The sequence below is a fragment of the Hylobates moloch genome, unplaced genomic scaffold, assembly GCF_009828535.3.
Source record: "Hylobates moloch isolate HMO894 unplaced genomic scaffold, HMol_V3 SCAFFOLD_13, whole genome shotgun sequence".
NCBI classification, from domain to species: domain Eukaryota; kingdom Metazoa; phylum Chordata; class Mammalia; order Primates; family Hylobatidae; genus Hylobates; species Hylobates moloch.
In genome coordinates, this window is record NW_026652288.1 from 82,228,772 (window position 1) to 82,256,483 (window position 27,712).

At 40.9% G+C, this 27,712-nt stretch overlaps 1 protein-coding gene across 1 annotated transcript in view; it reads right to left on the bottom strand.

The window, feature by feature from the left end:
* Window positions 1-325: 325 nt before the first annotated feature.
* The window catches only part of NCEH1 (neutral cholesterol ester hydrolase 1), an 82,059-nt gene continuing 54,672 nt past the window's right edge, over window positions 326-27,712 (bottom strand). The window contains exons 2-5 of the mRNA XM_032174007.2: window positions 17,806-18,034; window positions 15,537-15,606; window positions 5,979-6,150; window positions 326-4,157 (exon numbers count right to left, since the gene is read on the bottom strand). Coding sequence (XP_032029898.1) covers window positions 3,540-4,157; window positions 5,979-6,150; window positions 15,537-15,606; window positions 17,806-18,034 — 1,089 coding nt within the window. The 3' untranslated portion in view covers window positions 326-3,539. The remainder of the gene's footprint in view (window positions 4,158-5,978; window positions 6,151-15,536; window positions 15,607-17,805; window positions 18,035-27,712) is intronic.

A 27,712-nucleotide genomic window follows, 5' to 3' on the forward strand; every position in this document is an offset into this window, starting at 1 on the left:
GTCCATTAGAAAATCTGAGTTATAAAAAAATTAAAAACAGGGGATAAAGAGAGAATGAAAATAACAAGAAAAGCAATATTAAAACACACATACAGTTTACATTTAAATGCCCCAAAGGAGATGTGTTGGAGCTGTTTGGGGATCCATCCAGCCAAATATAACCACACACCAAGAGGTTTTGTTAGGGAACATGAAAGTAACTATAACAGAATAGGAAAACCAAATTTACACACTTGTATGTGGATCATTTAGAATATAAACAATTCACACTGAAAAAAAGTTTTATAAATTCCTCTGGTATTGACATAAACTAAGCATAATAAACTCAAGTGTGAAATTATTAGATTTATTTGTAATGACAGGGTCAGTTTGAGAACCTGCCTTCAGTGATAGTGATGCTTTGGCTGAAACAATTCAGCTCAAACTCTTGGCATTATGATCATCCTTTCCTAACATGTGTATTGAAGGTCCCAAAATAGTCCCAGGGCCTGCCTGGCTTTTATGAATATTCTAGCCAGTCCAAATGAGGGCAACACATACTGTATCCAGACATGAAACAAATGTCATCAAGGAGGCCACTGAACCACCTCTCTAAAGGAAAGACAGCTGGAGTACTCCACTGGGCAGAAGATTTGGAAAGAATTGTGGCTAGCAATTTGGCATACAGAAAGAAGAGAAGAGAACACTGTTTTCAAATGGGAAACAGAAAATGAGACGGGGAAATGAAAGCACATTCCCAGATGGAGCAATTTTATTTCCAAACATGATTCAGAACAGATATATGCTTTGCTACCTCCACACTGGATTTTCATTTTATAAAATATATTTGCTATTAAAATCATTCATAAAATCTACCTTCCCCTTCGTAGTGGGAAATAAGCAAAGTCAAAGGTTAAAAGGTCATGCATAAAATAGATCCACCAAGATAATTATATAATAGTCTTAAATTCTTCACAAATCAATAAAACATTAATTTATACTTCACTATACAGCACTTCAAGGTTTTTCTTTATATATTAATGTTTATATTTCACAGACAACAATTTTACAAAAAGATTATCATTTTTTTCATAAAATAGGAAAACAAAGCCACAGTACTAAAAAAAAAAAATCCATGTGCAGAGTGTAAACATTTTTTATAAGAATACAAACTAAAAGAACAATGAAACTCAAGTACTTTATCAGAAACAGTGGTTGACCTCTTTTTTCCTTTACTCCCTTTTCATCTGAGAGAGCCTTTTAGAGATCCAGAACCATTTGTTGTCTGCAATTACTATAGGCTTTGGCTCACAATTCTGGGGAAAAATGCCAATTGAAGGAACCCTGCATATACATTTTATTTTCTTTTTCTTCGAGACAGACAACCTCAAAGTAAGGTCCAAATATTGGTTCCTTCAAATGGTGTCAAAAAGAATAGTATTATATGAGGAGGATAGTTATCATAGAATAAGAACTAAAATCCCATTTTTTTTTTAGGAAAAAATGATGCAGGTGTCTGTGTATAAGGAACTATGACCTACCAAAAAACCACCACATAAGAAGAGGCCAATGTAATTTGCCAGTCTGACAAGACAGTTGGTATTATAGGTGGAAGAGACCTCAAGGATCACATAATTCAGCTCTTTGATTTTAGTGGGAGGAAAGACGAGGCCCAGAGATGGGAAGTGGCTTGCCTAAGTACATTAGCAAGTTAGCTTCAATGGTTATTTTTATACACACATAGGCACACATACATACTGTTGCACTGACTTCTGTTTTGTACATAAAATGCTACTGGCTCATATAATACATCAATAAGTACGCAACTTTTCATTTGTTCTTTCATTGCTGGAAGTGGGAAATATCCAGTCTTCCCAGGAGTGAAATGGTTCTACTTTCTCTCTGTGGTGCCCTGTATCATTATTCAGCTCTACTGCTGCTCTCCGCAGCCCCTACAAGTAGCATGGATTGGGGAAGAAGGAAGGATGGCAGGAAGGCAGGCAGAGATCCTCAACTCGAATCAGAATTGGAGTGTCTTGTTGTGTCAAAGATGTTCCCACTGGCAGTGAAGACTTTACATGAAGTTAAGCTTGGGCTATTGAAACTTCCAGACCTGGCTGGAAGGAGAAAATGGGGGATCTAGGCACCACCAGGTGCCAGTGTACACCCTTCACTCAGAACATGAGCTTGTGTTCCTCTGACCCTAAAAAGTGGAGATAAGCAGTGTGTGTCTTGCCTAAGCTACTGAACTATAAACTTAGATGACTTTACTAGGTGCAGTCATAGTTTCTAATTATTTTAACTTGTATATGCATATAAACAATGAAAATATTTATGCCTATGTTATAGTAGTATTAATAGCTAATTATATTATTTCCACAAAATTACATGTGGTTATAACTATAGGGAAGGTTTTAAAACCCTAAGGCAATTTTTTTAAAAATACCATTGTTTTTAATATTTATTATGGACATCTTTCTGAAAAACCTTAAGTCTAGCTATGTATATTAACATTAAATAACTTAAAAAAATAAACAATACATTATATTGTAGCAAAATAGCTCCATTTTAAAGCCATAGAAGTGAAAAAATTGAGTTTTCAAGAATAGACCTTCTAAAGGTATTTTTCACAATTTTGAACTAATATTAAATGTATTTTCTTTTTCGACTATGCCAAATATATTCACACTGCTCTTGGTACTTTATGTCAGAAGTGTTTTTATGTGAAACACTAGGTTGTTTCATTTGTCTGTTTTTACTTGCTCTATAATGAAAAGTTTACTCTAAATCTAAATAAATTTGCTCCCAAAGATCTCCCCAAGGAGAAGGGGGACAGCATAACCAAAAAAAACAACAAAAACCTAATGATATATAGATATCCAGTGCATGCGACTTCATATTTTCTAATAATAGTGGTAGAAAGTAACTTTCAAGTATCCCTGTAATCCAACCGGACTTACAGATCGCGATCTCATAAAACATTCTAGAGGAAGAAAGTCCTTTGAGAAACTTGTTCTTTCTAGAAAACCTTTGCCAAAATTCCCATAGGAAACAAAACCATCCATTCACAAAAGACCAGAGGGTACTTGGTCCCCAGTACTGACCTGAAAGTGCACGCATTTAATACTGCTCTGAACTCAAGGTTAACTCTAGCAGAATTGAGGAGTCCTTGTTTTCTTAACTTATTAAAGGTCACTCTATCATCCAGAGCTGGAAGAACTGCTTCTAAAAAGAACGTCCTGATGAAAGCAGGACCCAAAGCTATTTCCAGTTCCTAGTCCTGCTTTCTGTAGCTGTAGGTATGAGTATAGTTGGCTAAGATAACAAGAACAGAGAGATTGGCCCATTCTGGGAACCAAATTTAGATGTTTTGCACTTAAGTTAGTCAAATTCATTTTTAAAAATTAGGTTATCATAAAGCCTTCAGTTATGGAATAGAGATTCCCGAACTCGCAAGTAGAGGGGAATGGGAGGAAGAATTAGTCAACTAAAAAGTGCATGTCTTTCCAACAGGTGTAGGAGGTCAAGAGGGGCTCGAGGCTTCTGGAAGTTTTGCTCCTTTACAGGTTTTGATCTAGCCACTTGATGTAACTATTCCTAGTCCGGATTCCCACTGAGAAGTTGGTGGGCCAGCTAGTGAAAATCATACATCCGTGAAAGCCATCCTCAAAGTGATCCAGGGTCACCTCCACGCCGGCACTCTCTAAACGCTTGGCATACATGATCCCATCGTCTCTGAGGACATCATGCTCACACGTCAGAATGTAGGTCTTTGGGAGGAGCTGCAGCACAGCTTGGTCTGCAATGAGTGGGGCGGAGCGGGCATCCAGCAACTGAGGAAGCTCCTGGACAATCCTGGCATTGCCTGTGGTCTGTAAAACAGGCTTGTAGTTCTTTGTGAAGGATGCAGGCAAGAGGGATGTCCAGTTTAGACGGGCCCTGAGGGTAGCAGCCTCTTCCACATCAAGTGAAGTGTGATTGTTAATGATCATTGCCTGCACAAAGTCATAGTTGCCTTTGAAGTAGTCCACCCAATACTTCACCATGACATAGCGGGGCAGGATTGGGGTGTTCACATTTTGCTGATAAGATGGTGTGTTAAAATCTAAAGCTTGAAGAACTGGATAGATTAAAGCTTGTAGTTTGAGCTTATTTTTTAGGCTGGCATCTTGAGTAAACTAGAGAAGAGGAAGCAAATACATTATTTCATTTTGCATGCCTTCTTTTATAGGAACCATACCCTGTAGAGTAGCTTAATGTGTTACTCTGAATCTGTCAATGGTATAAGTGTTACATTTCTACCAGGCACTGTATAAATAATATAGTTTAAAAAATAATTCTCTATCATTACCATCACCACCCTATCAAGCTGCTAGATATTTAACTAAGAAAGGTATGATGTTTACAACTCACTTTTGAGTGAACCCTGTACTTGTATCTATCTTTAGGCAGTTAAGACACCTGGGTATCATGAATGGATAATGTGTGAACCTTATTTAATTTTTTATTCCCTACAAAACCCCCAAAAAAGGTCATGGCTTCCTAGGGAGAAAAAAAATTAGTCTTACTCTTCCGGAAGAGAGGGGCAGAAAGAACTTAATAAACAGATTATGAGACTCCTGAGTGTTTTAGTAGGACCTCAGGGTATGCCTTCTGGTGAGCATCTTCACACTTGGTGAGACAGAATTTAAATAGTTCTGGCAATGCACCCTCCATTCTACATAATGAGCATATGCCACAGAGTGAAGTTGTCATGGGAATGTGAATGAGTCCCCTACCTCAACAGATCTCAGTCCCCCCACGCCTCCCCACAGTGTTAATATTGCCCCATTTTGTAATTCTAGTGTGCAAAATTATATATTTGTCGTGTAACATCTAAAAGAAAGCTAACTAGTCATGAAGCTTCATAGACAACTAAATGATCTTCAAGGTAACTTTAGCCATACACTTCTGCTTCATACTTGGACTTTAGAAACCCATTCCCAGGTGAGATGTGACTGCTCTCCAAAAGCAAGAATGGTCAGTAAATAGTACTTTGAATATGTGCCAAAAATTGTATACACATCACCTCACTAAGTCCTTGCAACAGCCCTGCAATCAGATGACATTGTCCTCATTTTTCTGAGGCTCAGAGAGGTTAAGGGACTTATCCAGGGCCCCGCAGCACTCAACCGTGGGTCCTGGGTTAGATCCCAGTGCTGTCTGGCTTCAAAGCCAAGAATGTTCTCTCCACCGAGCCAAGACTCTCTTCTGACCATATTTGGTTGGAAAACTTGCCAATGCCAAACGGAAAATCAAGTTCTCGAATTATAGCAAAAGAGTTAGAAGCCAAGGTACATCATAATTAGAATGACAGACGGTATTTGAGGACACCAAATGAAATTTGGAGGTGAGAAGACAAAGATGTCTTAAGTTACTTCATCCATAACAGGAAGAAAATGTGCTTTTTCCCACTTGCCAAAAAAGTTGGGGTGCTATTAGAGCTAGCCATAGTTTTCAAAGAATTCAACCAGGTAAAGCTCATAGTAACTTGTAAGATAATATTTAAATGGCTGAATCGTTTAATTTTTTTCTTTTACATTAAAAAAAAGTTGGGGAAACAAATTTTAAGGTTTTAATTGGGCTCAAAGTTGTAAGGAACAATCTTAGGAACTGGAATTTAAGCAAAAATACTCCGCTTTGCAAGTCAAACATGAAAAAGCAGGGGATACTGGAGTTCCATACATAGCCCTGAGAAGCAAGGGATGTCAGCCCTTCTCTAACACTGACTGTAATCAGGGACTTTACAAAGACTCATAGGTGACACTTCCTCCAATGACCCGTCTTCCTACTTCAACAAGATCTCTGAGAGCTCTACAAGTGCTCTAGTGATCAGCCCACCCATCTAGTGATCAGCCCACCCAGCTACGTGTTTGCCACACATAATGGAGGGTGTGTTGGTCTGCTGGACCTTGTCATACACCGCTCAACCCACCAGCACCTTAGGACAGTGGTGTTACCTGTTGTCCAAGGGCAGCAGCCAGATTTCCACCAGCACTGTCACCAGAAATGCAAATTCTGCCTGGATCAACCATATACTTCTGTAAGACTTCTGGCTTCAGGAAATACTTTGTGGCCCGTACAACATCATGAATTTGCTCAGGAAAATAAACCTTTGGAACTAGCCTGTATCTGTAAAAATAAAAGTTGTATTCATTTAAGGCCTTCGCCAATTTTTGGGGACATTTAAAGTTTAGATGGAAACTGGTTCTTTTAAATCTGGAAATAGATAAGAAATTAATTCAATGGACTTATTGTATGAAAAAGAAAAAAAATAAAATATAAAAATAAACCATTTTCTTGCAAATCAAATACTTAGTTTAAAATGTGATGATTTTGTATTAGTAATAGTACTATTTTTCTTTAAACTATCAGCCACCAAACCAAACCTACTTACCACCAAGAACAACCAAAATAAAACTTCAAAGTAAAGGGCAGATGTTCATTACAAAGACATGGATAACACCGTAATAGATTTTAGAATGTTATTTCTGGAAGTCAGCATTCCATTCATAATGCCTCTGGGTTAACAGGTGACTTGGCAGCATTAACCACTTCATTGATCTCACATTTAATGAGTCCATCATTTACTTTATATAATAAAATTGTACTTCACTGGAGAGGTCCATACTAGCCTGACATTAAACCCAAGAAATACACTCACTACCTGGAAGATTGTAACTAAAAGGCCAGTTGTTAACCCGCAAAAGAGAAGCTAAGTTTTCCAGACAGCCTAGAGCAGGCCCTCGGGGATACTTCTGGGGCTCCTCCAACTGGCCCCACTTCGCAAGATCAGAGTCCTTTGGAATCCTACTCTGTACACCTAGTAGAATTCATATCCCCTTAAGATTCCCAAAAAGCTCTGGTTTCGTCAAATGTCCCACCCATAATATTATCTTACACATCTACATTGGCAATCTTGGTTTAGAGTTCCCTCTTACTCTCTACTCCCCTCTTTTGCTTATTAATTCTCACTCATTCTTTAAGCCCTAACTGGAGGGTTTGGCCTCCTCCAGGCCGCCTTCCTTGGTCATATCTCCACTTGCTTCTGGGCTTGAACTGGCTACCATTCCTTGATATTTCTGTGTGCCAGGGTATGTCACTCACTGTTCTTATTGGCTTATATGAAAATTATTTGTGTTTTTCCTAAAGATTGTGTTCTCTGATATCAAGAACTGTGTTTTATTCATTACTGTGTTTCCAGTATCTGCCAATGTGAGGGGCACATAATCATCCATCCAATAAATTATTCTTTGAGTATTAACATACCTTCATTTTGCAAACAAAGCAACTAAGGCATACAAAAGTTACTTGATTTGCAAAAACTCAAAAACAGACCAAAATTAGGTAGGATAAAAACTAATTACCTAACTAAAAATTAATAACAGTCAGTGAAGACTCAAGACTTTTGATTTCCATCTTATAATCAGCATACTGATTTTCACAAACTAATTTTTTCTAAGCTACTGTAAATAAAGACATTTATTTTCCACCATCTAAAATCCAGCTAGTTGGGCCGAGAGCGGTGGCTCACACCTGTAATCCCAGTATTTTGGGAGGCTGAGGCAGGTGGATCACTTGAGATCAGGAATTCAAGACCAGCCTGGCCAACATGGTGAAACCCCCTCTCTACTAAAAATACAAAAAAAGGGCCAGGTGCGGTGGCTTAGGCCTGTAATCCCAGCACTTTGGGAGGCAGAGGCGGGTGGATCACCTGAGGTCAGGAGTTCGAGACCAGCCTGACCAACACGGCGAAAACCCGTCTCTACTAAAAATACAAAAATTAGCCAGGCACGATGGTGGGCGCCTATAATCCCAACTACTCAGGAGGCTGAGGCAGGAGAATCCAGGAGGCAGAGGTTGAACCCAGGAGGCAGAGGTTGCAGTGAGCCTAGACGGTGCCACTGCACTCCAGCCTGGGTGACAGAGCAAGACTCCATCTCAAAAAAAAAAAAAAGAAATAGCCGGGCATGGTGGTATGCACCTGTAATCCCAGCTAGTTGGGAGTCTGAGGCATGAGAATCACTTGAACCCAGGAAGTGGAAGTTGCAGTGAGCTGAGATCACGCCACTGCACTCCAGCCTGGGCGAAAGAGCAAGACCCTGTCTCAAAATAAAATAAAATCCTGCTAGGTAATTAAACATCTTGACATTCATTGTAGATAAAATCAAATGGACAAATGTTTGTGAAATACATTGACAAGTAGTGAATGTGGATCTGGTCATTCCGGAATTACCACATTTTGAAACTAAATGCAATAAAAAAAAAACTCCCTTAGTGGAGGCAGAGCTTGCAGTGAGCTGAGATCGCGCCACTGCACTCCAGCCTGGGCGACAGAACGAGACTCTGTCAAAAAAAAAATTTTTCCCTTAGTGTTTGCCATATAGCAGACAAAATAAGCTTTCTAATTTCTTATTTTTCCATCTGGGGTGGTCAATTAATCGTGCAAAATGCTTTTTTTTTCCAGTTGATTTTTCACTATGTATGAAAGCTGCTGCTATATAATCTATATAATTCCATTTGAGCAAAAAAGTAGAATTACGCAGTTTTGTCCACTAGATGACATCATTTCGTATGATTCTATTTACCCCTAGTTCTTGGGGGTGGGGGGTGGGTCTCAATTTTTAATCTTCAGTATTACCAAGCTGAACTTTTAATTTTAATAAAAACAAATGTACTTCATGAATCAAGTTGTAAAAACAAAGGTTATTTCATTTCAGCAATATCCCACATATCACAATAAACTGTTTCCCTGGTTGCCCAGATGGTCAGAACATATCCGCTGTATCCATACATCAAATAAGTTGAGTTTTTAGATGTTATTTCAGAAAAGGTCTGAGAGACTTTGATCAAAGGAAATTAGTAATCTAAAAAAACATGCTACTGCTCAATCTTCTCAATTAATAATTGGCTTATATAATAGGATAAACATGCTTAAAAACAAACAGGTTATGATGCAAGAGTGTTCCTGGTGCCATAAAGATCCATGGCCTAAGCCCTCCCCTTATCTGTTTTCATGCTGGAAACGTTCTTCAGTTTTACTCAATAAAAATGGACACTTTTGGCCAGGTGTGGTGGCTCACCAGCACCGGGCGTGGTATAATCCCAGCGCTTTGGGAGGCCAAGGTGGGCGGATCACGAGGTCAGGAGATCAAGACCATCCTGGCCAACATGGTGAAACCCCATCTCTCCTAAAAATATGAAAATCAGCTGGGCGTGGTGGCGTGTGCCTGTAATCCCAGCTACTCAGGAGGCTGAGGCAGGAGAATCACTTGAACCAGGGAGTTGGAAGTTGCAGCGAGCCAAGATCACGCCACTGCACTCCAGCCTGGTGACAGAGTGAGACTCCGTCTCAAAAAAAAAAAACAATGGAGACATTTTGTAGACTGGAGAATATCCTGAAAGCGGATATTTATTAGGTTACCTGGTATAAGATGAACTTTCAAAGTAGCTTGAAATTCACCTAAGAAGTATACCAAAATTTTGTAATATCTAGACACAGAAAGCCAAGAATCAAGAGGAAATTCATGGGTGGTACAGCCAAATAAAGCATACATAAATATATCTGCTCTCTGCTGCTGGTGCTCAAAGCTAAGTCCCTGCAAAGTAGTGAAAGAGGGTTCTGATGTTCACTATTTAAAAACTGCAGATCTTAAAGCACCTGATACCTAAATATCAAAGATGTTATATCATATTAATATTATGCATGCATATATATTCCTCAGTTTGCCCAACTCACTTCAGGGACAGGATGACTCTGCAATGCCAAGTGGATTACCTATCTTTATCACTGTATGTACCTCCCACTAGAAGAACAAAATTTGGTGTAAATTCAGGCATGAGGTTTAATCAAATTAATGTGTACAGTCTGTAAAAATGACCATATTCCTGCTGGGTGAGGTACATTGCCAAATGTTCTACAGACGTATGTCGCTCAAATCTCAAGCAAACTTCTGGGTTTAAGGATGAGAATGTGAGGCTCAAGGAAAATGTGTAACTTGTCTATAACAGCTTGAAGTGGCAGAACTGGGATCTGAACTCACAACTGAATTCAAACCTATGCCCCTAAGCCCCGAATGACACCAATGTGCTAAGAGGGTTGAAATGCACATTCTTTCTCAAAATAACCTAACCTGGAAGCCACGTACACAGCCTTCTGCTGTGGAAAGGACGCCCCGTTCTCTTCATGTAGTGCCAGTTAGGTGAAAGATACATGCGGTATTCTGGAATAAAATTATATTCCTATCAGATTCAGCAGGAGAGAGGATAAGCATCACTCCTTTTCCAGCTTTTTTACTTTTCACCATCACCCAAGAAAATCTCAATAGATTCATTTTGGGAACATAAAAGAGTTAATATTCCCCACTGTCTTAGGGATATTTTTAGTAGGGGATATCCAAAACAAATCAATAATTAAAACCAGATTGTGCTCTCTGAGTGAGACAACTCCAGAGGGAGAATCTATTTATTCCGCTAATAGAAGTTTCCTTTCTACTGTTGCATCACAAGGTCAAAAAACAAAAAAACAAAAAAAAGAAGCTTCCTTTCTTCCCTGTCCCCCTTATTTTTATTTTTTTATTTTATTTTATTTTTTTGGGGAGGGAGCCTCGCTCTGTCGCCCAGGGTGGAGTGCAGTGGCCGCAATCTCGGTTCACTGCAAACTCCGCCTCCCGGGCTTACGCCATTCTCCTGCCTCAGCCTCCAGAGTAGCTGGAACTACAGGCGCCTGCCACCACACCCAGCTAATTTTTTGTATTTTTAGTAGAGATGAGGTTTCACCGTGTTAGCCAGGATGGTCTCGATCTCCTGACCTTGTGATCCACCCGCCTCGGCCTCCCAAAGTGCTGGTATTACAGGTGTGAGCCACTGTGCCCGGCCCCTTGCCCCCTTTAAGAGACAGTCTTGCTCTGTCACCCAGGCTTGAGTGGAGTGACACCATCATAACTCACTGCAGCCTCAAATTCCTGGCCACAAGTGATCCTCTCACCTCTGCCTCCCTAAGTGCTGGAATTATGGGTGTGAGCCACTGCATCCCACCCAGAAGCTTCCTTTTCATTAAAAGAACATATAATAAAATTGTGCTCGAGGGGAAGGAATGTGCATGGATAACTGTTTCTCCAAAACTGCACCATTGCACTCCACCCTAGGCAACAGAGTGAGACTCTGTCTCAAAAATAAATAAATAATAAACTAGAGGTAAAAAAAATTCTTATTATAGTTAAACTGCACTGAAATTTGTAAATATATAATAAGACCTTTCTAGATTATATACATGAGGATACACCTGCAAATCTTAGATATAAGATAAACATTGTAATGTATTTAACAAATACTTATTGTGCAATTAATATGTAAAAATAGTATAGCATTGTAGAAGCTACTGAGTAGGAGGCATGGCTTTTACGTAGTTTTTGTACTCAAGGACTTCACCTATCGGTCATTTGATCTGTCCCCAGACCCTTGAGCCAGCATGAGTGACATGAATCATGGAGTCCCAACTCCTGGTGCTCATATGAGGTGATTCCATTACCAAGGCTGCTGGAACCCCTGCCCACCAGCTTCCTCAGATAAGAACCTTCCCCAATGCCACAATCCACATGAAAGAATAGCAAAGCCATGATGCCACTGCCCACTCTAGAGGGCCTCAAGGCAAGGAGCTGCTGGCTCCAGACAGCCTCTCTTCTAGAAAGTGGAGGTCCAGAAGGACCAAGGGTCCACCATCCTCCTTCCACACTTACTTCTGTTTTCCTCAGTCGTCCCTCCGTCTGTCTTCTCTCACATTTCATTCCCTCTCTGCTCTCTGCCTCGTCCCTCCCTTCCCAAGTCCTCTTGTTACACCACTTTGGTCTTCCATGACCAACCCACTTTTTCTAACGAGGTTCTGCTCATTCTTAGGGATTTGATCCAAACATCACTTTCTTTAAGACACCTTTTCTGACCCTTTAAGCAAGGTAAGGTCTTGCCTGTTAGATGCCTCTGTTACTACTTGCCCTTCTACTTCCCATCACTTATCACACTTTTAACATTACTTATTCAAGGTCATTCTCTTCTAGATCATAAACTCTATGAGGGCAAGAATTAAGTCATTCTTACATTGTTACGTCACCAGCATTTAACACGGTAACTGGCACAAAATAGGAATCCAGTAAATATTTATGGAATAAAAGAAAGAAGAAGCGAGCCACTGAGATCCCGCTCTGAACTGCTTTTTTTCTTTTGTTTTTTGTTTTTCGTTTTGAGACAGGGTCTCACTCTGTCACCCAGGCTGGAGTGCAGTGGCGCAATCTCAGCTCACTGCAGCGTTGATCTCCCATGCTCAAGCAGTCTTTCCAACTCAGCCTCTCGAGTAGCTGGAACTACAGGCATGCACCACCATGCCTGGCTAATTGTTTTTTAACTTTTTTGTAAGACATGGTTTTGCCATATTGCCCAGGCTGGTATTGAACTCCCGGACTCAAGTGATCCACCTGCCTCAGCCTCCCCGTGTTGGGATTACAGGTGTGAGCTACCACACCTGGCCTGAACATTGTTTCCAAGAGAAACACCATGATCATATAATGTTGGCTGTCCCTCAACTAGAGCATAGGTTATAAAGTGCTCTTGGGTTAGCCTGAATCCTAACAAGGATTACTATCTCGCTATTTCTAGAAAAAAAACAAAAAACAAAAAACAGTACTGTGAGTTCCAAACATGCTGATAAATAAATGTATAAGCTGTCCTTTTCATTCTATAGGCTAGATAGAGCAATAATCCTCCAGACTCAGCTAGTGCTTTTGAATATCTGAACTCCTTTTATATCAATTGTCTAAAATGATTCTCGTGACAACTCTCTGCAGTCATTATCCCAACTCAGCATGCATTTACCTAGCATGCACACTCCAAGCCTTGTACTGGGTTCTGGAGATGCAAAGGAAGGAAGGAAGACGTGATTTCTGTTTCCAGGAGTTCACATTCTTTTGTTTTTGCTTTGTTTGTTTGTTTTTTGAGACGGAGTTTCACTTTTGTTGCCCAGGCTGGAGTGCAATGGCGCAATCTCAGCTCACTGCAACCTCTGCCTCCCAGGTTCAAGTGATTCTCCTACCTCAGCCTCCCGAGTAGCTGGGATTACAGGCGCGCGCCACCACGCGGGCTAATTTTGTATTTTTAGTAGAGACGGGGTTTCTCCATGTTGTTGATCAGGCTGGTCTTGAACTCCCGACCTCGGGTGATCCACCTGCCTCAGCCTCCCAGAGTGCTGGGATACAGGCATGAGCCACCACGCCCGGCCTTTGCTTTGTTTTTTAAAAAATAGGGTCTCCCTATGTTGCCTATGCTGGACTCAAACTCCTGGGCTTAAGTAATCCTTGTACCTCGGCCTCCCAAGTAAGGCACACCACCATACCTCACTCTTTTCCCAGTAGCTCACATTCTAAACATATAGGAAGGGTTCTCAACCCCATTTTGCACATGAGTTTAAATGACCTGCTTGAGGTCACCCAGTCATGAGTGATGGAACTTGACTGCCATACGCTCATGCCTCCCATCTGGACACCATGTTGTATAGATTAGGAATAATGCAAAGTTTAAATAAAAGCAGTCCCTTCTAAATTTTAGCCCTTTTCAAAAAAATCTTCTTAAATATGTCTTATTCTTCTGTGTCTTATGATAAGCCTGACAATACCCATTTTACTTGAGACAGATGCTGATAAGGGGAGAAGGGAATGGAGGAACGGTTTAGGGCATGTCGCCAAATAGTGATATTGAAGCCCGGAGGGTAGGCCCTGTGGTGAATGGAAAATCCGCACAGTGCCAACTGAAGCAAGCCCAGCTTCCCTCCTTTTCTCAGGCCTGCAAGGAGCTGGGGCTACACAAGAAACCAACGGAACGGCCCCTGAAACTTGTTCCTCCACACCGAGCTGTAGGGCCTTGTCTCCTTAAACATCCCCTGTGCTTTCCTCTGGCCAGCTGCTCAGGCCAGCGGCCCAAATCATTTCCTTGAAGGTTCCTGTATTACCAAACTGCACTGACAACCCTTGAGTAATCTGGGAGGCCTCGCTGAGAGTCCAGAAAGGTCCAGGTGCGGTAGCTGCTTCCTCAGCAGATTTGGCTCCAGCTGTCTGGACTCTAGGGCTTTTGGGTGACTGTAGGGCTTTTGGGTGACTCTAGGGCTTCTGTCAACGGGGTCAGAACTGCCTCAGTGACTCTGAGCAGCCCCTTCCAAGAGACTGCAGAAGAAAAGATCCAGTTAAATCTGGAGTAGGAGCAAGGAGGTGGTGCACCATGAACAGGAGGACAGCTGACAGAGAGGCAGAGGGAAGAAGAGAACTGAATGAGCCTGGGGCAAGAAAAAGTGGTTGATGTCATGGCCCTACCACTCAGCATTATAAGCTCCCTTCAATAGTGGCTTGAAACTGGATCAAAAAGGTCCAGAGACCTCGGGAACTATCTGACTTATTCCCCTCTACCCCATCTATGCAACGAGCTAGCTATCTGGCCTTACGCACATTACTTAGCTTTTTGGGTCTCAATTTCCTCACTTATGAAAAAGATATCAAAATATCTTGGATGTTTTATATGAGAATCAAGGTGCTTCATTCATTCATTCCATAAATATTTACTGAATGCTCACCATATGCCAGGGATGTTTCCAGGCACTAATGATTCAGCAATAAACAAAACAAACAACAATCCTGAAATGTTTGCCTTTATAAAATTCATATTGTCTATTTCCACTAATTACAATAAACATATAATAAGTCAAATATGTAGTTTGTCAGATATTGATGATAGCTTTGGAGAGAAATGAAACAGAGGAACGTGGGTTGCAATTTCACAAAGGCTTGTCAAAAAAAGGCTTGGCTGAAAGGATGGTATCTAAACAAAGACCTGAAGAAGAAGAGACACGTGTGCAAAAGCATTTGCACGATGCCTGGCACAAAAAAGATGGCGTGATTTTTGTGTTGTATTATTATTATCATCACAATTATTATAATTATTATTCACATTCTTCTTAGTTGCTCAGAAAAGTGGCTTATACAGAACTGATAGAGACAACTCAAAATATTAATATTACTACTATTACTACTAACTACACCATTAAAATTTGTTGAACACGTATTTCTATTCTCAAGGTACAAGTCATAGAACCTGACTCTAAGAGAGCAACTTTTTCAACTCTTGGCTGTAGAAGAGATTCTCTTAAAATCCTTAATACTTTTTAGATTTAAAAAGTTAGTATTAAACTTATATGTTGCAGGTAACTGATTGCATACTTCTCTAGGTTTTTAGTTAATCCTTTTTTTAGAAGTTTTCAAAACTAACGGTGAAAAGGTAATTTGAAGTGTTATAAAGCTAGTTCAATAAATTTTGTTATATCAGAAATCATTTTTCTGATTATGCTGAGTGTGACTTTGGGCAAATCTCTTTGCCAACTCGAGACCTTTATTTTTTACTTTATCACTTGTAAAACAAAGTAACTAGACTGTTACCTAGAATTTCTTTATAAGAAAAATTTTCTATGACTAGCATTAATTACTTACTCAATGGAAACAATGACAGCATTCAATTCCTCAGCCATTGCTGTACACAGCTCATCATAATACCTGATTTCTAAAAGACACAAAGGGAACAATCATTACAAAACAGGTAATTTAACACTGCCCACTCGCAAATTCTGCTAAGTGTGAATTGTTTTTAGGCTTGGAGCTAATACTAAAAACAAATAATAAAAAGCAAATGTGAACAAATAATAGAGTTACATGTACACATGAAAAATTAAATCTGATTTCTAATAACATGCAACTACTATGTAACAGGAAATGCATAGTTTAGTTTTGAATATATTACTATCTAAATATTTATTTCGTAACGGACTATATGAAATGCACCAAATTAATCCTGATTTTATAGCTCTTCAAATGTATATATCTTTCTGAAAAAAAAATCACAGCAAATAAGCAGTCTCTTCCTTAGAATCATGCAATTTTAGGCTGGGAGTGGTGGCTCATGCCTGTAATCTCAGCACTTCAGGAGGCTAACGAAGGAGATCACTTGAGGTCAGAAGTTTGAGACCAGCCTGAACAACACAGCCAGATGCTGCCTCTATAAAAAAATTTTTTTTAATTAACCAGGGATAGTGGTGCACGCCTGCAATCCCAGCTGCTTGGGAGGCCGAGGAAGGGGGATCACTTGAGCCCAAGAGTTTGAGGTTACAACGAGCTGTGATAGTGCCACTGTACTCTGGCCTGGGTGACAGAGTGAGATCTTATGTCTAAAAATAATAACTTAATTAAAAAAATTTTGCTCTTTTAACACTTCATTTGCTGCGGTTCAGTAAAGTCATCAATTTGAAGAATATGGTATTCTCTTTAAATGAACACATAAAAAACTAGAATTTTAGGAAGTCTTAGCATTTCTTAGCGGATCCAAAGGTCTGCAGTAACAGAACCAATTTAATATGTAAGAATTTAATCCTTAATTGCTCTCAGTAAATTAAGATCTATATTGTGCCAACTGAGAGCCAAATATTTCCTTATTTATAGGGTTTCCAAGACAGTCTTAGAATCAGAAGCTTAAGAATTACATAGATACCTGTTACCTCCACCTGCTCAAGTTCTTCCTCAGGCAGAAGTGATCAGTCAAAATTATGCAGAAAAGGCCAGGTTGACTCTTGTAATCCATCACATTCCTGGCACCCATACCTCCTGTCCTCCAGTACAATGTTTTTCCTGGCAAGCGTCCAATGCTACAGACTCAATCTCTTTTAAGGCAGAAACTCCTTCTTATTCATTTTTGTATCCCTACACCCAAGCACACCTTAGACTGACCAGTGGTCCAGACTTGCCCACAACTGTCTGAGCTTTTGCACTGAAAGATCTGCAGCTCAGCAAACCCCTTGGTCTCGGGCAAACCTACATACTCATGATCAGCTATTGAAAATGTGAAAAAAACATCACTGAATAAAAGAATAAACAACGGATATGGAATTAAATAAGATTACTAGAAAAAGTCAAACCTTCTGACCTTTGTTGCTTTAAAAAAAAAAAAATCACATAATGATAAAATAAACAAAACAAGTGGCCATTGCTTTTAAACTAAGGGGATGCCAAAAGCTCTGGACTGAAGATGAGGAAGTAGCTCCATGATCATTTATTAGCAGAGACAAGACCCCGACTTCCGCCTTGGCAGGCTCTCTTCCGGGCGGCTCCGTTTGGCTGCCTGCCATTTTGAATGTGTTCTACTCATGAAAATCATCCAAATCTAAAGAAAATATTCTTAAACTTCGCAAGATTGTTTCCTTTGAATGGTTGCATACATTTTCTATTTTAACCTTTGCTTTCATAAGCAGATAAAATGTTAACATGTGTATTAAGGAATACCTGGTCTCTTTCATAGAAATATATCTTCAAAACACAAGTTGGCAAAAGAGGCACAGATGATTCCCCATATGCGTGCCCGGTGAAACTTCACCTTGTTTTGGTGCAGAAAGCTGTATCAGCACTGCACAATAAGTTAATCTGTGATTTAGATCATAGGAAATATTTTTACAGCAGCCTGAATTAACAAACAAACAAGCAAAAAACCTTTACATAGGATAACCATTTAATTTATCACCCAAACCAGGACCCTTTTGAGAGTGAAAAGGGGGCACTAGTAATAATTTTGCTGGGACAACAGGGTTAACTGGGACCATCCAGGGGAACCAAGATAAATGGTCCCCTTCTTTCCCACTAAGAAAGCCAAACTCAATTACACATCCCCCCAAGGCCAACCACAACAACAAACCATCTGAAGGTGACCAGGACATACTTGCACTTGCCAAGGCCCAGCCTCCTCCATGGATATAAACGACGCTGCGTTTCAGTGGCTCTTCGGGCTTCGGAGGGCCTTCAAACACTCTGACTTCCACACCATCAAAGTCTGTGTCCGTCACCTTCACTTGGGCAGAAGACCACGCGCTTTTTTTGCCAAAAGAAACAATGATAAAATTCAGTGCCAGCAGGTGATGGCTCAGTCCCAGGTAGTGGATCAGGTTACTCTGCAGGGCGAGGGAGGAAATAAAAGAGGGAGGGTGCACGTCAACTTGGCATCACCAGAGCTGCCCTCACCAACTGAGTGTCTGAATTCCTACAAGCAACTGCCACTGGACTGGAGGGCTCATTGAGCCTTTTTAATACAAAAACCAATTGTATTTACCTTTTGCTTTTGGAGTTGACAAAATATTTTCATACCTGAGATCTCCTCAGGTATCATCAGTCCCATTTTATTGAGAGGGCTTAGAAAATAACTATGCTTATTCACTTCATTGGATAAGTGGTAGTTCTTGGACTCAAACCTAAGATTAGGTTTGAATTCCAGGATTCAGTACCTTTTTTTTCTAAAGTATATCACAGTTCCAATAACATACTAGGAGTAAAGAAATAATACTTTATTTCAATGCAAATAAAAGAGGAAAATTTTCTATTTAATTTCTTTAAATTCCTTTGTAACTTATATATTTGAGTGTGTCTTATTGTTTAATTTCTTTAAATTGCTTTGTAACTTCAATATATTTAATTGTATCTTTAAGTGTGTCTTGTCCTTTTGAAAGGAGTGTGTGAGAAAAAAGAAACATGGTCAACGGAGGCCCTGGCATTTAGAAGCAGATCGGCTCAGACATAACCAGAAGCTTTTTAGAAATGAGGCAAGGACCATACTGCCTGATGGTCTCTTCCCTTCTGAACCCTCAGGGTATCAAGCTCTGCATTAAGTGTTCGCAGAAAGCTATTTGGTTGCAGAAGGAACATAGCAAGGAGACCTAATTTACCCACCAAGCAAAGACACTTCTGAGTTTATTTCCTTCTCTACACTTTCGCAAGTTCATCAGGAAGGGGAACAGCTGGAGAGTAACAGTGCTCTTTTGTAGACTATGAAACAGAACACTGGTGATTAATGATCATAAGATCAAGGAAACAGTGTTGCTAGCAGAAATCAGGACTATATGATGTCTGCAATGTGGCACCCTACAGCTTCTCAGGCTGTGCACAGGGCATGATGGTACACCTTGAAGAGGGTCCGTGTGTGCTCATCGCCTCAGCCTCTGGGCAAATTCCTGAGCCCTTTACCCCAGTGTCCCATATAGACATTATAACTGTGTGTGTATATTTTATATATATATATATGTCGTGTCATGAAAGGAGTTAGAAAGCACTATATTATAACAGCATTAGCAAGTGTTAATGAAAAACAAGAACAAGAGGCAATTAATCAAATAACAGCTATTTCAGGAATTCCTTTAATATTATTTGCTGGCAAGTATAAGCAGCAGCAGAGCAAATGAATATTAAGAAAACTCAACTTCTACATGTGCCCTGACATCTACTGCCCAATTTACTGAACAAGTTAAAACTGTTCATGTCTTTGATACTAATTTATGCATGTGTACATGCACATATGTATGCACACATGTACCTGCACAGAGGATTCTAACTATCAACTTTAGTTCTTTGGTAAATTGGAAGAAGGCAATTACCATTCGAGTTTTGTGGTAAAATGTTAGTCTAATTTAGAGAATATTGAGATCTGCCAGAGAATAGCTAAGAATCACTGTATTTCCAAAGTTTCTAGAGTAGATATAATAAACCCTTGTTAACGCCATTATCAATTAATAGGGAACATGCAAGCTCCATTCCACTTGTCACAGGACAAGTAGTTTGACCATAATGAAACGATGAAATATGAACAAAGAAATGTCAGACCTGGCTCTGTTATATTATGAACTGCACTTTTCTTTTTAATTAAATGAAGACTTTCTTAAACACTTGAGACAAATTATATGAGTTTCTTTAACTATATGAAGCTGTAAAACAAGTGAATTGTCTTTATATAACAGATATGAGAAGACTGTACATTTTATAAGAGAACCCACCTCGAGTTTCCTTTATGTAATGCATGGTCTGAGTACATGCGGGTTTGACTCAATTTGTTCATACCTTTCCAGAAACATCTCTCCACGTTAGCTTATGTTTCGCTTGCATTCACAGAATACCTGAACAACCATCTGCATTGTTTCCAATAGCAACACGGTGGTGTGGGGGTAGAAGTGCTGATTAGAAAAGGGACAATTTGGCTGGGTGCAGTGGCTCATGCCTATAATCTCAGCACTTTGGGAGGCCAAGGCAGGCAGATCACCTGAGGTCGGGAGCTCAAGACCAGGCTGGCCAGCATGGTGAGACTCCATCTCTACTAAAAATATAAAAATTAGCCAGGGCTGGGTGTGGTGGCTCATGCCTGTAATCCCAGCACTTTGGGAGGCCAAGGCGGGCGGATCACGAGGTCAGGAGATCGAGACCATCCTGGCTAACACAGTGAAACCCCATCTCTACTAAAAATACATAGACAAACTAGCCGGGCATGGTGGCAGGCACCTGTAGTCCCAGCTACTTGGGAGGCTGAGGCAGGAGAATGGCATGAACTCGGGAGGTGGAGTTTGCAGTGAGCCAAGATTGCACCACTGCACTCCAGCCCGGGTGACGGAGCGAGACTCCGTCTCAAAAAAAAAAAAAAAAAAAAAAATTAGCCGAGCATGGTGGCACATGCCTGTAATCCCAGCTACTCGGGAGGCTGAGGTAGGAGAATCGCTTGAACCCGGGAGGCAGATGTTGCAGTGAGCCGAGATTGTGCCACTGCACTCCAGCCTGGATCACAGAGTGAGACTGCCTCAAAAAAAAAAAAAGGACAATTTGTTTATGCAGGGTAAAAGACAGGAATATGAAAGGGTAAGTGATGAGTAGAAAAAGAATTTAGAAAACTGCTACAAGAAAAACTGTGCTAATGTTTACAATTGTATTGATAAATTAGAGTTATACTAGAGCCAATATGGAGACTGTTTGAAAACTTGAAAATGGATATGAACAGTAACCTGTTGTTAATTACTTTTCTTGTTACTATTATAAATAATAGCTATCACTGCCTGAGTGCCTACAGTGAGTGCTAGGGTAGGTTGCTGAATTCTGGCTACTATTCTGTGAGGTAGGTACTATTATCTTGCTTACAGAGAGAAGAGAAAATAAGCTTAGAGATTAAGGAGCCAGTACAGAAGCTGGATTTCTAAAACCTTGAGGGGGCTGCAGGACTTACAGAACTGCCCTAGAAATGTTAGTATAGATCAATGTGGGCCGTGGAAGCTGCTCTGAGCCCTATCCAGTATGGGATAACATTTGCATGTCTATGTGATATCGTGTGGAATGATAAACTTGTGAGTATCATCTAACATTTTTTTTTCCTCAAATATCTTTCCCTTAGCTCTTCTCATTACTCCCCTCCTACCGTACTGCCCAGAAAATAAACTCAGTAGCCACACCTTTCTATAGTTGTTACTTCTTTGAAGGGCTATGAGAAAAAAAAGCAAAGAAACAGGAGTTCCTTCCTTCCTTTAGATTTTTAAAAACCTGTATCTTTTGGAGAATCTTTTTTTTTTTTTTTTTTTGAGATAGAGTCTCGCTCTGTTACCCAGGCTGGAATGCAGTGGCATGATCTCGGCTCACTGCAACCTCTGCCTCCCAGATTCAAGCTGTTCTCGTGCCTTAGCCTCCCAAGTAGCTGGGATTACAGGCATGCACCACCACTCCCGGCTATATTTTGTATTTTTAGTAGGGACAGGATTTTGCCATGTTGGCCAGGCTGGTTTCGAACTCCTGGCCTCAAGTGATCCACCCACCTCGGCCTCCCAAAATGCTGGGATTACAGGCGCAAGCCACCACGCCCTGCCGAGAATCTTTTTAAAAATAGGCATTGATTTAGAAGATTACATGATGAATAAGAAGTCTCCTAGAATAGAAAGTGATTTCCCAGGCTCGATGGTAGAAGAGGGGAAGAGTAAATATTGCAGAGGAAATGAGGACTGTATGGGTAAATATCTGGGAGCCAATGAAAAAAGAACCCTGGGGTGCAAAAACTCCCAGATAGGTCTGTGGAATCTGAAGCAGCTGACCTGTGCCTCATGCCCAGACAGAACCCTGGAAAGAGGCAAGATCTTGGGGAAGAGTAGACGCAAGGTATGTCTACAAAGATAATGCCTCAAATGGCCTTAGAGCCCCAGGCTCCAGCTGGTGAGGGAAAAACAGAATGATTCTGTGTACCCAGTGAAAGCATAAATGTAACAGGGTCTGCATGAATGTCTTGCAGATGGACCTAAGACAATCTATCTTTTCTCCACAGCCCATTATATGTATCCAAGAGTTCAACAGGAATAGAAATGAGTGCTAATGGATTTGAAAGATCTACTATCTTACAGATAAGAACAAAGGATATCTCAGGACAAACTGTAAGGTCAAACACCAAGGATCAGGTGGAACAGTGATGTGGGCTGAGGATGAGTGATACCCAGATGGCTTCCCCAAACCGCAGTGCCTCAGCGCTGTATGAGATCCCCCAAAACCTGAAAGCAAATAGTGATGAGTGGGAATTCCTAAACTCGCTGGGAATAAGTTTCCTACCTAAAGGATGAAGGCTTAAAATATAGATCAAGTTATATTTCCTTGAGCTTATGAAATCAGATTCAGAGTCACACAAGTAACATTCTGGAAGTAATAAAGTTTCCTGAAACCTCTATTTCTTTTTATCAGACAGAGTCTCACTCTGTTGCCCATGCTGGAAAGCAGCGGCATGATCTTGGCTCACTACAACCTTTGCCTCCCTGGTTGAAGCGATTCTCCTGCCTTAGCCTACCAAATAGCTGGGATTACAGACACCCACCACCACACCTGGCTAATTTTCGTTGTTTTTTTTTTTTAGTAGATACAGGGTTTCACTATGTTGCCCAGGCTGGTCTTGAACTCCTGACCTGAAGTGATCCACCCGTCTTGGCCTCCCAAAGTGTTGGGATTACAGGTGTTAGCTACTGAACCCAGCCTCCTGAAACCTCTTTAGAAGTAGCTGGGAAACTCCAGGAGAACACAGAAGCAAGCCAAGTTTTAAGGATCGAATGGGCTGTAAATTGCTCCATCTTCGCTAAAGTAAGCTAGGGCAGTGCCAGAGGTCTTAAAACTTGCCTCCACAACCATTCCAGGATCTAGGGGAAGAATTCTGCCTAATGAGATGGAAGGGGATAAAGGGTACTCATTATGCCTCAGTGGAACCAGACAAAGAAATCTGGTGGGGCACTGGCTCCCTACCCAGGTCTGATGGCTGAAGATCAAAGGACAAACAAGAATCAAAGGAAACCAAGCAGAAATTGTGCTCTGCTTATGAATATATAAATTAGTTATGTTTATATATGGGGTTGGTCTCTGTTGATTAAGTCAACATATAAATTATGAAGTATACCCTATGGGCAGAGAACTTTGTAGGGGAGAAAGAGAATCATCTGAAACTTAGAGTAATAGAGGAGAAACAAGGCTTGCAAATGAATAGCTGATGTTAGTTAGCTAAGCAGTAAGTGGTAAGAAAGGCCTAGATAAAGGGTTGCACAAGCTCAGAGAAGAAAGGAATTACCTCTGCCTGAGGATGAAATCCAGTAAAGTGTCCAGCCCTCAATTACATCTTAGACGATGTCCCATCATAGGTATGGCTAACAAGGAAAAGGGCTGGAACTAAGGTGCAAGTATTGGAAAGTGGTTTTTGTTGTTGTTGTTGTTCTGTTTTTTTGGTTGTTTTTTTTTTTTTTTTTTTTTGAGACGGAGTCTCCGTCTGTCACCAGGCTGGAGTGCAATGGAGCGATCTTGGCTCACTGCAACCTCCGACTCCCTGGTTCAAGCGATTCTCCTGCCTCAGTCTCCCGAGTAGGTGGGATTACAGGCACAGGCCACCATGCCCAGCTAATTTTTGTATTTTTAGTAGAGACAAGGTTTCACTGTGCTGGCTAGGATGGTCTTGATCTTCTGACCTCATGATCCTCCCGCCTTGGCTTCCCAAAGTGCTGGGATTACAGGCGTGAGCCACTGCGCCCAGCCGGGAAAGTGTTTTAACTCAAACGCCTATGGGTAGGTAAGGTATACAAGCAAAATGGAGGCAAGACGAGCATGGCAGTAACAGACTCAATCTAAAGGAGGCATGCGCAGCACAGAAGCCAGCAGCATAGACTCCAGAGCCAGAGCACCTGGGCTAAAATCCCAGCTCCCTCACTTACCAGCACTGGGCCCCTGGGCAAACGACCAAACTTCTCTGTACCTCAGTCTCCCATCCATAAAATGGAAGTAATTATACACACGACCTCAAAAGATTGTTGTGAAGACTGGAAATGAAGGCACCTAGAACAGTGCCTGTCACATAAGAAGCCCTTTATGAATCAGTTATCACTGATATTACACCTCTGCTCCAGAAGATCATTGTGTAAAAAAGTGAGCCCAGCGACAGATATTCCAATGTTTCTAGGGAAGCTGAGACTATCATTTTTCCTATTATGCACATTTGTTATTAGTACCACATGGATTAGCAAGTCCTGAAATTGTTGCAGGTTAAAAAAGATGTACAACAGTGATCTTTAAAAAGCTTATTTGTATGGTCATATTGAAGGGGAAGGAGGCAACTGGGGAAGAACCAGCAGCACAATGATACCCCATACACATCAATGACTTCGCATCTGGTCAAGTTTCAAAATGAACCAGCGACATCAATACTTACAGCATGGATTCTAACTCACTACCTGATGCGTTCTTCACATTCAAAGGTTTGTATTCTATGTCAGTGACTCTCCAATTTTCCCACTACAGTCACTTCATTCAGTCCATCAGCTTTTTAATTCTCTTTATATTTTGCTCTAATTGTGCCTATTATAAGAAAAAAATCTATAATCTCATGGAACATTTATTTATCTGCATGAAAATATGAGAACTTAATTAAAATATTAATGTTTAATGTTCAATTAAGAGATGGACCTTAAAGTAGAGGTATGGAACCAAGCCTAGGACAGAAAAGACAGAGGCTGTCCAAAGGGACTGCCCGGACACAGTACCAGCTGAGGTGAATAGAGTTTTAATGAAGTAAAGATTCAGATTCACTCAAGTAACCTGAAAGTAACAGTTTCCTGAAACCTCTTTAGAAGTAGCTGAGAAATCCAGGAACACACAGAATTGCGTTAAGGGCCCTATGGGCTGCAAATTACCCTGTCTTGGCTAGCTGAAGTAATCTAGAACAGTTCTAGAGGTCTTAAAACTTGCCTCCATAACCATTCCAGGATCTAGGGGAAGAATTCTGCCTAAGGAGATGGGAGGGGAATAAGGGTACTCATTACGCCTCAGTGGAACTGGACAGTAAAATCCGTTGGCGCACTGGCTCTGTACCCAGGTAGTTGGTTCATGTTGAAACTTGACCAGATGCTAAGTTATTTATGTGTATGGAGTATCAGTATGCTACTGGTTCTTACCCAGCCTCCTGCTTCCCCTTTGATACATGATCAGAAGGCTGGAGAAGGAGAGAAGGTTGGAGAAAGGCAAACAGATGTTTCTGGTCACAGGGCGGTGTTCACGCTTTAGTCCTCTGCCCACCGCCCTGACCTAGTAAGGACAGAAAGAGAACCTGCAAGGCGTCAAAGTCCCCTTTCCTATTCTCAACTAGAATACAAGGTCAAAAACATACCTTCACTTGCTGAGGCCTGGATCTCTACTCCAACCCAACTCTGATCAAAGCACAGGGCTGAGCACCATTTCTGGGAGGATTTAGGCCACATGGTCAATTCCACCAGAGAGGGAAAGTTAATTTGCTCAGGTAAAGTTGAATAAAATAAAAAAATGGAAGCTTCAGAAACACCATCACTTAAAGAGCTGGTGAGCAGGACAGGAAGAACCAATCAACAAAAGACAAAAAAGAACAAGAGAGGGAGTGAGAAAAAGAGAGAAAGGGGACAAATCGTTAGTATGGCAACAGAAACAAGAAACTGGAGATATTAAGGGGGAAGAGATTTCAAGAAAGCAGGTTGTCAAAAACCTGCAGAAAGGCCAAGTAGGTCATTGGTGTTGGCTATGGGTTCACTGGTGAACCTATTAAGGACAGTTTCATCCAAGATATGGGGCTGAAAATCATATTGTAATGGGTTGCAAAGTGAGCAGGAGTTGAAGAAACAGAGAGAGTAAATGCAGACAGATTACGTCCACTGTTTGTAGAGATAAGGAAGGCTCTAGAACAGTTGGGAGAGACTTGAGCATGCTTCTTGGGAAACAGCTTGTCAAGAGAGAAAGACAAAGTTACAGAGGTAAAAAGAATTGAGTGAATTGACATCCTAGAGGAAGGAGGACATAGGATCTGGAAAGCAGATGGAAGGGAGAATTCATAACAGGTAATTTATAGGGGGCAAGAAGGCAAAGTGAGAAGATATATCTCTAAATAGAATTTGATTTCTGTCGATGTCAGTTCTGTCTTTGTCCTAAAGAAGATAGTGACTTTTTGACCAGGCGCAGTGGCTCAGGCCTGTAATCCCAGCAATGGGAGGCCGAGGTGGGTGCATCATGAGGTCAGGAGATCAAGATCATCCTGGCCAATATGGTGAAACCCTGTCTGTACTAAAAAATGCAAAAATTAGCCTGGCGTGATGATGCGCACCTGTAATCCCAGCTACTTGGGAGGCTGAGGCAGGAGAATTGCTTGAACCCGGGAGGCAGAGATTGCAGTGAGCCAAGATTGCACCACTGCACTCCAGCCTGGCAACACAGTGAGACTCCAGCAAAAAAAAAAAAAAAAAAAGTCAGTGACTTTCCAAAGACTGCCTTCTTTGAAGGTAACCCATTGCAATCTGGCTTCAGCCCCCTCTGTCTGATGAACTATCCTTATTAGACTCACCAATGACCCCCTGACCCCAATGCCGATGCCGATGCTAATGACCTACCTGGCCTCACTGCAGACATTTGACAACTTGTGCTTTCTTGAAACTTTCTTCCCTCTTAACTTCTCCAGTTTCTTGTTTTTCTTGTCACATTAACAATTCATCCCCCACTCCCCCCATTCTTTTTTTTTTTTTTTTTTGGTCTTTTATTGATTGGTTCTTCCTCTCTTGGCCACTGGCCCTTTAAATGATGATGTTCTCAAAAGTTCCATTTTTTATTTCATTTAACTTCACAATTCCTTCTTTCTTTGAGCAAGCCAATGTACTATCATGGCAAATAGGAAGTATCTACCAGTAGCCTACTAAATTCAAAGGCTATGGCCTGTATTCATATACTGATTTCTAGTCCCTGATCTATCTTTCTCAAGCTTCCATCCGTATTTCCAACCATCTCCAGGATCTAGCCTACAAGCTCCTCAAAATTAATATGGCCTACTCTCCCTTCTCCACCCCCAGAGCAATTAACGACATAAACTCTCAATTATCTGACCATAAGTCTAACTTCTAAGCTAGAAACCTTAATATTGTCCTCAGCTTCTTAACTCACATGATTTCCAATCACCTCATCAAGCCCTATTAACTCCATCTGCCAACGTTTTCTGACCTAGTTTTACCCCTAGCTCCACCCCCGCTCTCATTGCTGCCTTGGCTAAGATGCTCACTATTTTCTGCACTTGCCTGCTAACTTGAATTCTAGATAACAGTCTTTCTCTATAACTTGCTGCATACTGCTGTCAGAGTTTCTACCCTGAAAGGCTGATCACATTACCTGCCTGCTTAAAAACTTCTGCTGACTTCCTGTTTCTTACAGGAAAAAAAGAAAAATCTAAAGTTGGCATTCCAGTCTGGTCCCACTCTACATTCCAACCTCATTTCGTAATTACCACCCTACCTCTTGCAGTCAAGCCTAACTTGCCTAAT